Below are 13,544 nucleotides of genomic sequence, written 5' to 3'. Positions count from 1 at the left end.
AAATCTGATCATGAAAGGGGAGGGAACTTGTACTCAGAATCTTTTTGGTCAAATTATCTTTGTGGAATCACAGTAAGGAATAACAGAATTCAAGCCAATTTTTTGTCAGTGAACTGTCCCCCTCTTTCAAAAATTTACTTGGAAGTAACACCACTTGTTAATATCTGTTTTTCATACAAATTCTGGTATGCAGTACCTTCAGGCATCATGTTATAAAACAAGGAAGTAAATCATTATGTTGAAGTCCTGCACTAGTCAGTTTTGAGTGTTTTTTGTAACATTCAACCCAGACTCAGTCCAGGAAGGTCCACTGGAAATGTTTCCCTGCTCTATTCCACAGATTTTCTCATTTTCATAATTTCTTTTGTCCTAATTTTTGAGATAAAGAGGCATCTAAAGAAATAAAAAAATAAATAAAAAAATGTTTGGTTTAAAGAAACTGTTTCTGAGCTTACTGGCCTTACTGTATCTCCTCCAGCCTCGCAGCCTGCAAGACAGTCCACATAATTAAGATATGAATAAAATTTCTGTTTACTTTTGACAATGTATTTGCTATGTTCTCAGAGCTTAACTTGAAAATTACAAAGAGCTTCGCTAAAACTGTTTACACATACAAAGTACAAAGTACAGTACCTACTGAAATACTTGCAGATTTGTGTCACAATGTAACTGCTACAAATATAAATGTGTAAAATACTTCAAATTTAAAGTATCCTCTGACCTCTTTTTTGTCTAAAGCAGCATACTCAGCTTCAATGCTTTCAGCTTCAGGATCACGTGAAAATACCATTCGAGATTCCAGGTTAAGAGCCAGCTCTTTGTGGTGCTGTTTCTCTGCACAGTCACATGGGGTATCTTTATTTTCATTTTCTGCAAACAAATCTCCACCATGTTTTACTAGAAGCTGAAAAGTAAAATGGCAAAGTAAGCAGTTATTAATTAGCAATTATAATAATATCCTAAAGAAAAGGCATGTGAGCTAAGAAGAAAACAACAAAAAAAAAACAAGAAAAACAGAACAATTACTACAATAATAGTAATAATAATAATGATGATGATGATAAGTCTTTAGAAACAAGGATTATTATTGTTATTAAATAAATTACTGCTTGTTTTCATGCATAATTATACCTATACCCACAGTAATTCCACAGAACCACAAAATCTAAGAAATACATTACAAGGTAATGCTACACAATGCTAGTTAGGTTTTAAAGACTAAAATTCTGCTTTACACATATGGTCAGTGCCCCATAGAAAAGGAGGAATCTGAAGCCCTCAAGCATGTGTCAAGATGGAGCTAAAAACACCTTTAAATATCCTTTCTACACAGGTACAACTTCACCATTTGTTCACTTGTGCTGACAGAAAATAGGAGATTTTATGGGTAGGGGAGATGAGAGGATACTGATTCACAGGGAGCACAAAATACTGCTGGCAGCTCTACTTTGTTTTTGCAGACATGAAAAAAGTGAAATGAAATAATGTGAATTCTAGAAATTCTAATATGGTCCAGTATTGTGCCATTTCACCAACCTTGTCTCTTGCCAGTAACCCTCCCAAAATGCAGTCTCTAATTATTAAAACCCTTGTGCTGCTCTCCTTAACTTGCTAACTTGGTCTCCTGCTATAAACTGACCCAATATAAGCAAGGACAGCAATATGCCACAGATTTTAAAGGCCCAGATGAACCATTCTGCTGATTTATCATGACACCTTTATAGCATTACTAAAATGATTCATCTTGTTTCTAAATAAAGTTGATAAACATTATCTTGCCTTCAGATCATGATGTCTGTAACAACACTATCAAGAGTATTTCAAAACTCAGGTTCTAATTTTTATACTTCTAAAAAACTCCAAATTTCCCTAAAATTATCTGTTCTTCATATAAGCCTTTTAGATCATGATCAATCACTCCTTAATTTTTTCTTCAGTAGAAAATTTCCCTTATCTGTCACTGCAAAATACAGAATGTCTTTTACCATCCTGGATTCATTCTTGTAGACTGGGAAACCTTTCCCACATTCTCCAAAATAAATAAAAAAAGCAAACCCAAAAATACCACAAACCAGTGGAATGCCAAGATTTGGTTGAGACGATATTAATGTCATTGAGTATTTGATCTTCATAGCAGAGTATCAGGCAGAAATACAGATGAAACTGGGACAATTACCAAGATACATAGCCAACCTTAGTTCTGTCTAAACTTCTTAACATTCCCAAAACTTTGTTAACCTGAATATCATATTCTGTCTGTTCATTTTAACCTCTAAGAGAAATGTAACTGAGGCAACTAAGACACCTTCTGAGGAAAAAGAATAATAAATATATTTGAAAGAACATTCCATAGACTTATGCAGCTCAAAATCTAATCTGCAAGATGAGGAATATGCAAAGCAACAAGTTTTTAATGATGTACCATATTTCCCTAGAAGCACTGTTAAAAAGCCTCTTTTGCTTGATTAATTGAGATTAATAATCTGAACAACCATATTAGCAATTTAAACAATTGTAAAAGTACCATTTAATATGCCAAATATACTGTGATAGTGTGGAATGTATCTGCATAAAATCAAATCTGTTCAGCATGAAAGTTATTATTATCTATCCAGTAGTAAACATGTAATTTTACCCAGACTACCTTTAGCAATGGGCTCCAGACAGTTTTTCTGCTGGGAGGAAAAATCTAACAGATATGAAGGGAGCAGTATCAAGACTGCACATTTGACTATCAACTCTGAACAAGTCAACTAGTAGGTACTTCACCCAAAAGGATCTACATTTGGGGTTTCCTTTTCTTATTTGGGTGTGGTGGGGATCAGCAAAGGTACAGAACTGGGGTTTTCCTGAAACGTGGGGGAAAGTGAGGGAGACAATAAAGAGGAATGCTGCTCTGAAGTGAGAGTAACCACTGCAAAAAAAGGACAAAAGGCACTCCTGGGATTCTAAGAGACCTTCAGTTTTCTGGAGAGAGGGAGGACAATCTGAGGATTAAGATCAGGTTTTTTATCTCCTTTTTGCTAAAAATTTTAATCCTCAAATACTTCTAGGACCAAAGAGATAATTGTTAAATTCCTTCACCAATCTCTGTTTCAAGCTCGCTGAAGGCACATAGTTCTCCCGTTCATGAACCTGTTCCTGTTGAAGTAGTTAGAAGGACTACAGACCACAGACTGGAGGATTTAGGATATCTCGGATCCAAGGTCCTGTGTCCCATGGTAGCGCATATAAATAAGTTTCAACTTGGGTGTACACTATGTTTTTAATGCAGAAATCATGACTAGTTAGGACTACATAACTCTGGCAAATTGCAATCCATGTGAATCAGACTAAATTCTTCTTCAAAGGCAAACTGAAAGCAAATGAGAGTCAGAAATGGTTTCCACAATTACAATATCTATTGGCAAGATAATATAACCCAGTTTATATAATTAAATGGGGAACTAGCAGTCTAGTAACTGGATTTGTCTAATGAATCACATTACAGACACTGAGAAATAGAACAATCATTTGTAAAGAAGTACAAACCGTGATCTTTTATGATGAGCTTTAAACAAATTGACTTTAGTCTGCAGTTAAAAGCTGCAGCTCAGCTCCAGAACCACAATTCACTCTGCAGCAGCTGTGATTCTTTCTGACAATACAGCCTGCTTGGATCCTACTGCATGAGCCCATTTGCTTCATGCTCTTGATACTTTTTAAACTGTTGTGTCTGTCTCTAATATCACTGTATAGCCACATGTAGGGACATGAAGGCAGAAACAGGCAGAAGACTCCTTGCTCAAATTCCTTGTAAATCTGAAGTCTAAGTTTGTAAATACCAGACACTGAAATATGTTGGAAACTTGCTACTGAAGTTTTCTTCTGTTTACTATTTCTCTACCAGAAACAACCTTTCTTATATCAAATCATTTTATGTGCATGGTTTTCACCAACTTTTTTCAGAGGTCATTCATTGTGAATTGCTATATTCCATTTTCTCATATGACATGCACATTTGTCCTCTATTTTATAATAATGTAAATAAAAAAATGTTTAAAAGCAGATGTCTCATCTTGAAGGTGGATAGACAGAACAACTGTGAGTGAAATGCCTGTAGGCCTAATTTATCAGGAAAAGTTGGATCAAATAAGTGGCACTAAAATGAGAGAACAAGAGCAACCTTTCTATAGTTCTTTGCAATTAGTTTCTTTATCAAATCCGAAAGAATAAAAACTTGACAATCAAAATAAAAGCAGTAGTAACACAGACTTGGAGACAGCCTGATATTTATTTACAAATAAATCACATCACAAGAGGCTCTAACTCAATCTTATAACCATCATTTTGGATGAATGAAAGAGCCAGACAACACCTATATGTCATTCAGTAACCAGGTATATAGTTAGCTGGGTCTGAGTATACTTCAGCTAGCAAAGACTGCATGGTCACTTGCATCCCTGGTGAAAATCAGTAAGTATGTAAATAATTTCTAAGCACATGTTGCAGACAAACTGCTGGTATGCAGCTTGAGAAGATGCAACAATATGGGGGAGAGGGAAGAAAAGGTGAGATTCAGGCTGTGTTACTGGAGGTTAAGTACCAGCAACATTTTCTTAACTCCTCTCACTACTGAGCAGGGAACCAGAGAGACAGAAACTCAAATAATAGCATAGCAAATGGCATCAGGAAGATGAGTTTTCATTCATTAGAAGCTCAAAAAACTAAGGATGATATATATAACTACCAGAATGAAAGAGGGGTTGGATACTGGAAATAAAAAGACACTGTCTCAACTTTTATAGAAAGGACTAATGAAAAACCACAAGGTAAAGAAGAATATTCAGTTCAAGAGGCTGCACAGCTGAGGCTGGGAAATTGAAATTACAAACTTTAAATGAGAATTCTCAGACAATATCTGGAAACTTGGTGGAATACAACCAGCAAACATAATGTGAGAATCATAGAGAAGGTGATACTATGTACCCTTTTAAAAATAAACCCCAAAAAACCCTGATAAATAAATAAACAAACTATCAAGAAATACCACTGGAATACAATTCTGTAATTTAGTAAAAAAAAAAAAAGCTTTGGTGAATGACCTAACTGAAACTAAAACAATAAATGGAACATGGCTACTAAGAATAAAAGTGCTGCAAGGAAGAAAACACAAAAATAAAGGGAACTTTTGTCACTGCATCTCCCAAGTATATTTAGAAAATATGTAAGCTAATAAATGACTCTTAAATTAAAATGTCAGACTACATAGGTGGGTGACTGGATAATAGACAAAACAGTCAGCAAACACATGAGAGGAGAAGCAACTCCTAACATGGTCCAGAGTAGTCTGCAAGACCTAATTCAAAATGTTACTATCAAAGAACCACTCATTAACAATTCTCATGGACTCATTAAACTTGCAGAAGCAGTAAAAAGACAAGAAATCCACTGCCCACTTTCAAAAAGCGGTACTAAGTAAGTGTGGAAAAAATTCCAGGAACATCAGAAGAATCTGTGAAGAGAGACAAACAGGACAGAAACATATGTAAAAAAGAAGCTGAAGTTATCTCCAGATGAAGCATATGAAAAGAACAAAGTCTGGGAAAGGTAAATGCAGAATGACAATAAAGAAGACTGACAATTTTTGGAGCTGTATACCATGTGCATAAAACTCAGAATAAATAATTTTAAAACATTACACAGTTAATCTTTCAATGTTTTTGTAAAGTTGGTTGCTGGACAAAGTGCAAAAGGAATCTCATATAACATATAGCAGAAAAGTGGTATGAACTGTTGGATTATCTGTGGGTGTACCACACATGCTTTATGAAGAACACAAAAAAAGTCTTTCAAATTGAGATCTCAGAACAAGAGGTTCTAGAAAAATCAATAAAACAAATACTAATATAAATACCCAGAATCAGATACTATTTATATTCATGAGTCCTAATGAAACTCAAATATGAAACTTTGGCATTATTTATTATAATATGCAGCTTACTGCATCTGTCAAGGTACAAAATTCACAAGATAGTAAAAGTAACACCAATACTAAAAACAGCTCCACAGAACATCAGGAAAAGATCATCATGTTGTTACTGCAGAGGGAGATCACCAGTGAAGTCCCAGAGGTTCTGGGACCCAACTGTTTAAGATATGAAGTTGTTATCTAGAAGAGAAGGTGAAAAAAGAGGTGATAAACTTTGTGGATGACTAACTAAGTAACCAAGCATAGTTTGAATAAACATGAAATTATGAACAGAAGGAAAAAAAAAGTAAATTTCACATACAAATGCTGAACTGTGAAGTAATTGTTGCCATTGAAAATACAAGTCTTGGTGTTAAAATAGACAGACTTATGAAGATGTTAGCTGTTTTTGAAAATGTAAGATGCCTGCAAGATGTTCTTTATATTAAATTACCAGCACAATTAACTACTACTTCTCATTACTAGAGCTGTTTTGAAAATAAATCTGTGGCAAGAATTTCAAAAGTCATTCTGAATTACTCATTACTATCCACTACTTTCACAAACATTAAAAAAGCTAGACACTGTAAATTAAAGACATCAAATCTGCTCTTGAAACATGGACACCATTTCCAGTCGCAGCTGCACTGCAAAATAAAGAGCTTTAATTTTCTCTCGGGTTGTTATTTAATGTCTCTTTACACATATAGGATGTCTTTCCATACCTTTACAGCTTTTTCTCTACTGTTACAGTCTTGTAATTAATTCCTATTTTTATACGTCTACATGAGTCTTCTTCATGGATAACTTCAAATAACTTGAGGAGTTATTTTCATGAAGTTAATGTATTGTAATCCTTTTCTTTCATTTTTCTCTACAGTGTATGTTTTGGGCTGTTTATCTTTCCAATTTTTCCAATTAATGAAAAATAGAATTAAAAAGTCAATTTAATATAACATATCAGATTCCCTCACCAATGAAAAAAAGCTTTGTGAAACACTGTGCATGTCAGTTACTCATAACATAAATATTTATATTTACATTTACCTCAACACAGGTTTTCATCCCTGAGGCAGCAGCATAGTGCAAAGGTGTATTTTTTTTGTTATCAACAGCATCAATGGCTGCTCGTTCATATTGTCCTTCATCCAGCTTTGCTCCCTTCCACTTCAGGATCATTTGCAGACAATCAGCTCTTCTGCAGTCGTCTTCTGAGGGTCGTGTCAGGCGGGGATGAAGAGCTCCCTCTGAGATCATGATCTGAGGTCCCATACACAGTAAGTGCATAGATGTCTCATTGTGCACATTCCTTTTATTTGGGTTACCATCTCGAACAAAAAGGAAAGTCCTGCAACAGGGGAAAAAAACAGAAGAAAGCTAATTAGCACACAATTCCATTCATTTCCTTGAAGTGGGAATGGTGGATTGTGACACCTCTCCTTCTTGCAAAGATTTTGATTACCCATGTTAATGAGAAATGTTCTTCAACAGAGAATTACTACTGGACAGCTCTCCTCTATTTCTCTTAGGAGTCGAGAGCTGAGATCTGGATGAATTATTGAAATATCACTAAATACCATACACAATTACTTTGTCAGTGTATGAGAAAGTTCATTCTACAATTCTGTATTGCATTGTGATAAATGTTATTAAGGCACAAGATAGATGAAACAGGTACTTTATTTCTTCTGCTCTATCCTGAATAGTAGTGCACTTGGTAGTTTGCAATTAGATAATGACAGAGCAATTTGTTAAAAATTCATTTTCCTTTGCCATATCTTTAGTCAGATGTAGATGCAGCACTTACTACTTCTTAAAATATTATAAATACTATTCCTGCCAGCACTGCATGCATTGAGGAATGACTATTGACTTTTTCAGTATGGAAGTGCAACATAATGCAAACTCTCCCCTATCTAGGAGACAGAAGCTGGCAAGAATTTAAGTGTTGAATGCTTTAGAGGCAGCTCAAAATGGACAATATTACCAGCAAAAAGAATCACCTTAGGAATGAAAGGGGAACAACAGGCTTATTCTTAGAATCACAGCTCTGAATCCTAACAATGCCTGAGACAACACAGCTCCCTTGCTGCTTCTTGCCAGCAAGGATTATAGAAGTTACAATCCAGATGTGAAATGGAAGAACTGAGAGAAATCATACAAGCCCCACGCATCTGAACATGCTTTAGCCTTTTGAGGTATACTAAAACATCTTTTTCTTAAGGGAGTCTAAATGGTAGGCAATGGCAGAGAAGAAAGATTACCTCTTTGAAGGACTGGGGTCAGAGAGACAGCAATGGTAAAAGAACTCCATGTGAAAGGAGGATGAGCAGGTATTGTTCCCTCAGGTTCCCAAAAAGGCTGAATCTGAAGCATGGCACATGTGTTCAAGAAGTCACTGCAAAATGCCTGCACTGCTCCAATAAACCCTCTCACACATAAAGCCTGCACATGCCACTGTCTCCTCTCCAGACTGTTCCCTGACTCCAAACAGTTTGCAAATATGAAAAAAACCCCAGTTATTCTGGAACCCCATTAGGTTAGTGCAGGGGACCCGACCCTTAAGAATAATGAGAAACAGTTTCGATCACTTTGAGGTAGCTCAGCCAAATGAAAGCAGGTGCTGCCTGTGTACAGAACCAGACAATATTGCTCTTGGTGAACAGTGGTGAGAATTATTTACCTCAGTTATTGCCTTATGCTGTAGTTACAAGTCTAGATGCCATCTCCTCTTTCTGTTGTCCCTGAATACATACCACCTTTCTCTCTCTCAGAGTTCACTCATGCTTTGTTCAGGGCAAAGGATAATCCTGAAACTATTTTATTAATAAAGGAAGAGGCTGTACAGGGTAGATGGGAATTTCCTTTCACATATTATTGAAAATAGTCTGGACAAGTATTTCAGAAAAAAACCACGAGGCACAGATGATCTGGTCCTGCAATGGAAGAATGCCTTGACAGCTGTTGGATTTTTGTCCTTTTGTCCTCCTGAAAATCTCTGAGTGGTTTGGATTTAAAATAAAACTTATTATTAAAATACCACTCTTTTAAATATGTAGTAACAAAGTATTCAGAGGAAACACAAAACAATCTCCTCTATGTTGCCCTATTTTGGCAGCAAAAATGTTCCTTAGAGAAATCTCTCCTTCATTCCATGATAGCTGACATGATAGATGCTTTTGTTAGGAAATAGGAATATGCCAAACTTGAGATTAAAGACCTTGTCAAAAAAAGTAACAGCATATTTTGTTTGCTCAAGGTTTTTTGTTTGTTTTCAGAGGGAAGGGATTTAGCTACACAGGCAAAATGCTTCAGAGCCAATTACACGAAATGGTAAGACTAACCAGCATGCAACACTATCCAAAGTGAATTTGCTTGTTTGAATTAGCTTTACATAGTACGAAAGTAGAGACAGAAAGAAAGGTGGGGGAGGAAGGTGGAAAGTTAGAGACAGAAAGAGAAAAATGGGCAGGAGACAGAAAAGATGGTGAAAAGAAGATAGATTCTATAAAGGCACTTGGATATGATCAGCTCTTCAGCATAAATCAAGCCAATCCTGAAAAGTCCAGCCAAACCCATGACTTAAACTTCAGACATGACAAGCATTCAAAAATGGGAAAATTAATACATTTTACATCCAGAAATTCATTACTCAACAAGGCTCCGTTTTTAACAGTGGTATTTGGTGCATAAGACTTTCACAGAGCAGTGCTGTAGATCCCTGCAATTTGAATCACAACTTCATAAGAAGCTAAATTTTGCCTGGAAATGTACTGATAGAGTGAAAATATGCATTGCCTATGGGAAATATCACTTAACCACAAGGCAGACAGACTTTACTCTAGTTGCAGTTTCCAGATTTTGCTTCAATCTGTAGCACTTTGCAGAATCCAAACTTGAGGTGACAAAAGCATCATAAAAGTGTGAAAAAGTGACAAAAAGGAAAGGGCTGTAACATTCACACCTACTACTAACTGTATTTGCAAGAAAGCAGCAAGAAACTCAAGATCACAAGGCTGGGTGACTTGAATAATAAACAACTGGGACATGTCCTCACTTTGGAAAACTAACACCACAGCTATATCTTGAGGTTTTAATAAAATCTTTAATGTTTTGGGAATGAAAACCACCATATTTACAGTTTCTTTCTCTCTCTAAATAAATGCTATATATATCTTAGCTATATATAGACACACATTGGTGGAACTAGATGATCTTTAAGGTCTCTTCCAGTCCAGCCATTCTGTGATTCTGTGCTCTATTTGTATGCATTAAAAAAAAACCCAAAAAAACATACAAAAATGTACCCATGTGTGGAAAAATAAAACAAAAATTTAAAACTGGCGTGTAATAAAATGATAAAACTAGTTTTGACAGCTGGAGGCTAGAGCATGTCTGAATATGCTCAAAGACAGTGAAAACAACAATTTTTGAAAGCAAATCCATTACATATACTGTATAAAGTACACACAAAATTGCACTGTTGCTTTAAACTAGACAAATAAGGCACTAGAAAAAGATGAGCTGCAGCAACAGGGGAAACTGCACAGGATTCCCTGTCACAACATCCCATCTACTCTTGGCTTAGACAGCCCTTGTAAGTGCAGCTTGCTAAAGAAAGTTACACTGCAAACTCCAGTGCAGGCATGAACCTAAAGCTCAGAGCTTTATGAGAAGTATGAGTATTAATAGAAGAATTTTGAGAGCATTCAGAGAAGTATGGGAAAGCCATGAGTTACAACAACATACAGAGAAGCCAAGTCATGTTACCCAGTAATTTAAAACTCATTTGCAATGAATTAATTCATACAATTACTGAATCATTCAGCTTGCAACACAGCAGGCCAATACTGATGCATTCAACCTTGAATAACAATGAAAAGTACTTTTCACTGAAAGTACTTTTCTCCCAAATATACTATAAGAAAACAATCACAGCATTAATAGTGACCACTTGAAGAAATCTTTTTTTTGCTACTGCTTTAAATAATTTTGTGAAGACTATTGTTTATTACCTGATGTTGAAAGCCACATCTAGTAAATATAATTATTGGTATATTTATTCATTATACAGTGCTAGAAAGCTATTTATTAGTACTTAAAAGCTTCTTCTCTGTTTCACTAAGATTCTTAAGCATTTATTTTTATATTACATTAATTTTCTTACATTAATTACATTAAATATTAGAAGTATTAATTAATCCTTACATTTGTTATACCATGGGCCAAAGAAAAATTATGTTTTATTTATGGTTCCTACAAATGTTAGGAGGAACAGCAGCACCAAAACAGAGATGAAACTATTCCTAATACAAAAATGTATCAATTACATCTATAAGTTTCTTGTAACCAAAACACTATTACTTTTATTTATGATTTTCTTAAGTCTGGCATTCCATTGGACAGTCAGGAATACTGTTTCCAAGATCCCATGCCTCTTCTGGCTTTTATTTCAATATTCTGAGTGGGATTTTAAAAGAAATAGAGCTGAATACCAAATCAGAAGTGGCTTCCACTGAAGCTGGCTGCTTGCCAGCAGCTTTTGTGAGTCTTCTGTAAAGCAAAATCTGTGTGATTTGCATCTCTGTCTCTGGCCCTTTCTTATATACATCTTTTGATGGCTAGAACCAATTCTCAAACATAGATGCCACCCTTCCAGCCTTGTCCCAAATCCTTCCTTTGAACACAGATTTTTTCTGAGACCATCCATGCTGAATTCTCTTCTCACATAACTGCTGACTATTATTTCCAGATTGATCTCAAACAAATGTGAGATGAAATAATAAACATGAAACTACCAACAAGTGAGTTCATTGTCACCTTTTAAACACATAGATTTGTATTTCTGCATCTTTGTATCACTTTGTAAATGACCTGGCAGTGTATGATATCTAGTGTTGATATTATTTATATAGCAATAATGACAAAATTACACAGTGAATACTATCAAGCTTTGCATAATTTCTATTTCTTAAAAACCATAAATGTATTACAGAAATTGTCTCATCTTTATCTCTCCTTCCATAAAAATGTTTTCAATTTGTATGTTGCTTTATCTTTAATGATTTTTAATCATAAAAATTTTCAATGATGTAACTTTTGAAAGTTACATTGAATTGGAAAAAAAAAAAGTGTGACTTTAAAAAAAATCAGACCATTCACCCCTTGGCCAAAAGGAAAACTGGGTGTATATACAATGTCACTGAATATTTTGCTTGGATTTCGCATTTAGGTATAAAAATTAATGAGTTATTTCTGAAAAATCTGAGTGAACAGATTTCTCTGGTAAGGAAGCCACCTGTGCCTCTAACCCCAGGGAGAAGTGAGGCCATTTGACACAATGATTCAGTATTTACCAATCAACTCCACACAGTTACAAACTCTACCTGGCAACAAAATTAGCTGAAATAAAGATAATGGTCATTCTGGCTGGCAAGGACCAAAGCTGCACTCCTCTATAACTTAAATAAAATTTTACTTTGCCTGTGGTAAAATGTTCACGGCGGCTCTACTAAGGAGAACAGACAACACAGAATAAGAAACCTTTCATAGTGTACTGCATTAATAGATCTCATTTCACCAATCACTAACAAAGCAGTCTTACTCTGCAATGTGTGATTTCCACCAAGGAAAGTAAAATTAGAGCAATTTTCTCTGGGTGCAAAAAAACCTAGTAGCAAGAAGAAGCAATAACACACTCAAGGATGGCAGCTGTAACTGGAGAGCAAAGGCTGTGCTGTGAGCAACAAACTCATAATCATCATGTATCTTTAACCCACTGAGGTTAAAAAAATCAGAAGTCAGATAGAAAAAAAGTCAGCTTTAAGACCTGAAAACACAACAGCTGACTGGCTTTTGATCTTTGCTTGTAGGTCAGACTATAATTAGGATAAAGTCTACATCTTGTTTTGCATTTTGTGAGGAAGTCATGAGGAGCACCAGGGAAGATACCTTGGGAGGCCACACATACTCTGTTCAGTGAGAACTGCTTTTAACTGAGATTTTGAGATTTAGGGAAAGAAATGCAAGGAAATCAGCCAGATAAAGTTTTTCAGCCTGACTTATTGTACTTTTAGGAGACAGTGCCCAACTGGGTGGCAGCCTTTGAGGAACACAGCAAATGCTACTGCTGCAACTTGACTGTGTCTCCTCTGTTTTCTTCTGTCTTTGGCAGTTTTCTCCAGGATTTAGTCACAGTAAAAACTTGATCACTTTTAAAGGCTTCCTATTTTCACTGTTTGTCCATCATCTTGACTGCTTTTTAGACTGACTATAACAAAAATGACCTTATAAATTACTAGTTTCTACCACCCAGTCAGATGCTCTGCTACTGAAATCAGGGGCACTTCAGTCTACTCAGTCCTCTTGCGTCTTTATAAACATGGCAACAAAGCCCTGTGAGATCATATTCCTCATTTATTATTCTCCTTCATCTAATCAAGAGCTCCCTTCAGTATTTCATATTCCAAGGAATTTGAAAGGTGACCAAGACTCACAACCACACAAAATAACTAATCTAAAAAGGACCTTACAGAACCAATTCATCAGCTGAGTGCAATGACAACAAAGCATTTGGATAAACACCAATGCTCCC

At 35.6% G+C, this 13,544-nt stretch overlaps 1 protein-coding gene across 5 annotated transcripts in view; it reads right to left on the bottom strand.

Moving 5' to 3' along the window:
• Positions 1-13,544, bottom strand: part of ANKIB1 (ankyrin repeat and IBR domain containing 1) — an 88,747-nt gene that overhangs the window by 35,995 nt on the left and 39,208 nt on the right. For all 5 annotated transcript variants that reach the window (XM_015617650.3, XM_015617653.3, XM_015617652.3 and 2 more), the window contains 2 exons: positions 6,998-7,298; positions 722-904 (listed from right to left, as the gene is read on the bottom strand). In XM_015617650.3, coding sequence (XP_015473136.1) covers positions 722-904; positions 6,998-7,298 — 484 coding nt within the window. The remainder of the gene's footprint in view (positions 1-721; positions 905-6,997; positions 7,299-13,544) is intronic.

The sequence above is a fragment of the Parus major genome, chromosome 2, assembly GCF_001522545.3.
Source record: "Parus major isolate Abel chromosome 2, Parus_major1.1, whole genome shotgun sequence".
NCBI classification, from domain to species: domain Eukaryota; kingdom Metazoa; phylum Chordata; class Aves; order Passeriformes; family Paridae; genus Parus; species Parus major.
Note: the sequence above shows the minus strand (reverse complement) of the source record. Positions and strands in the feature narration are given on the sequence as shown.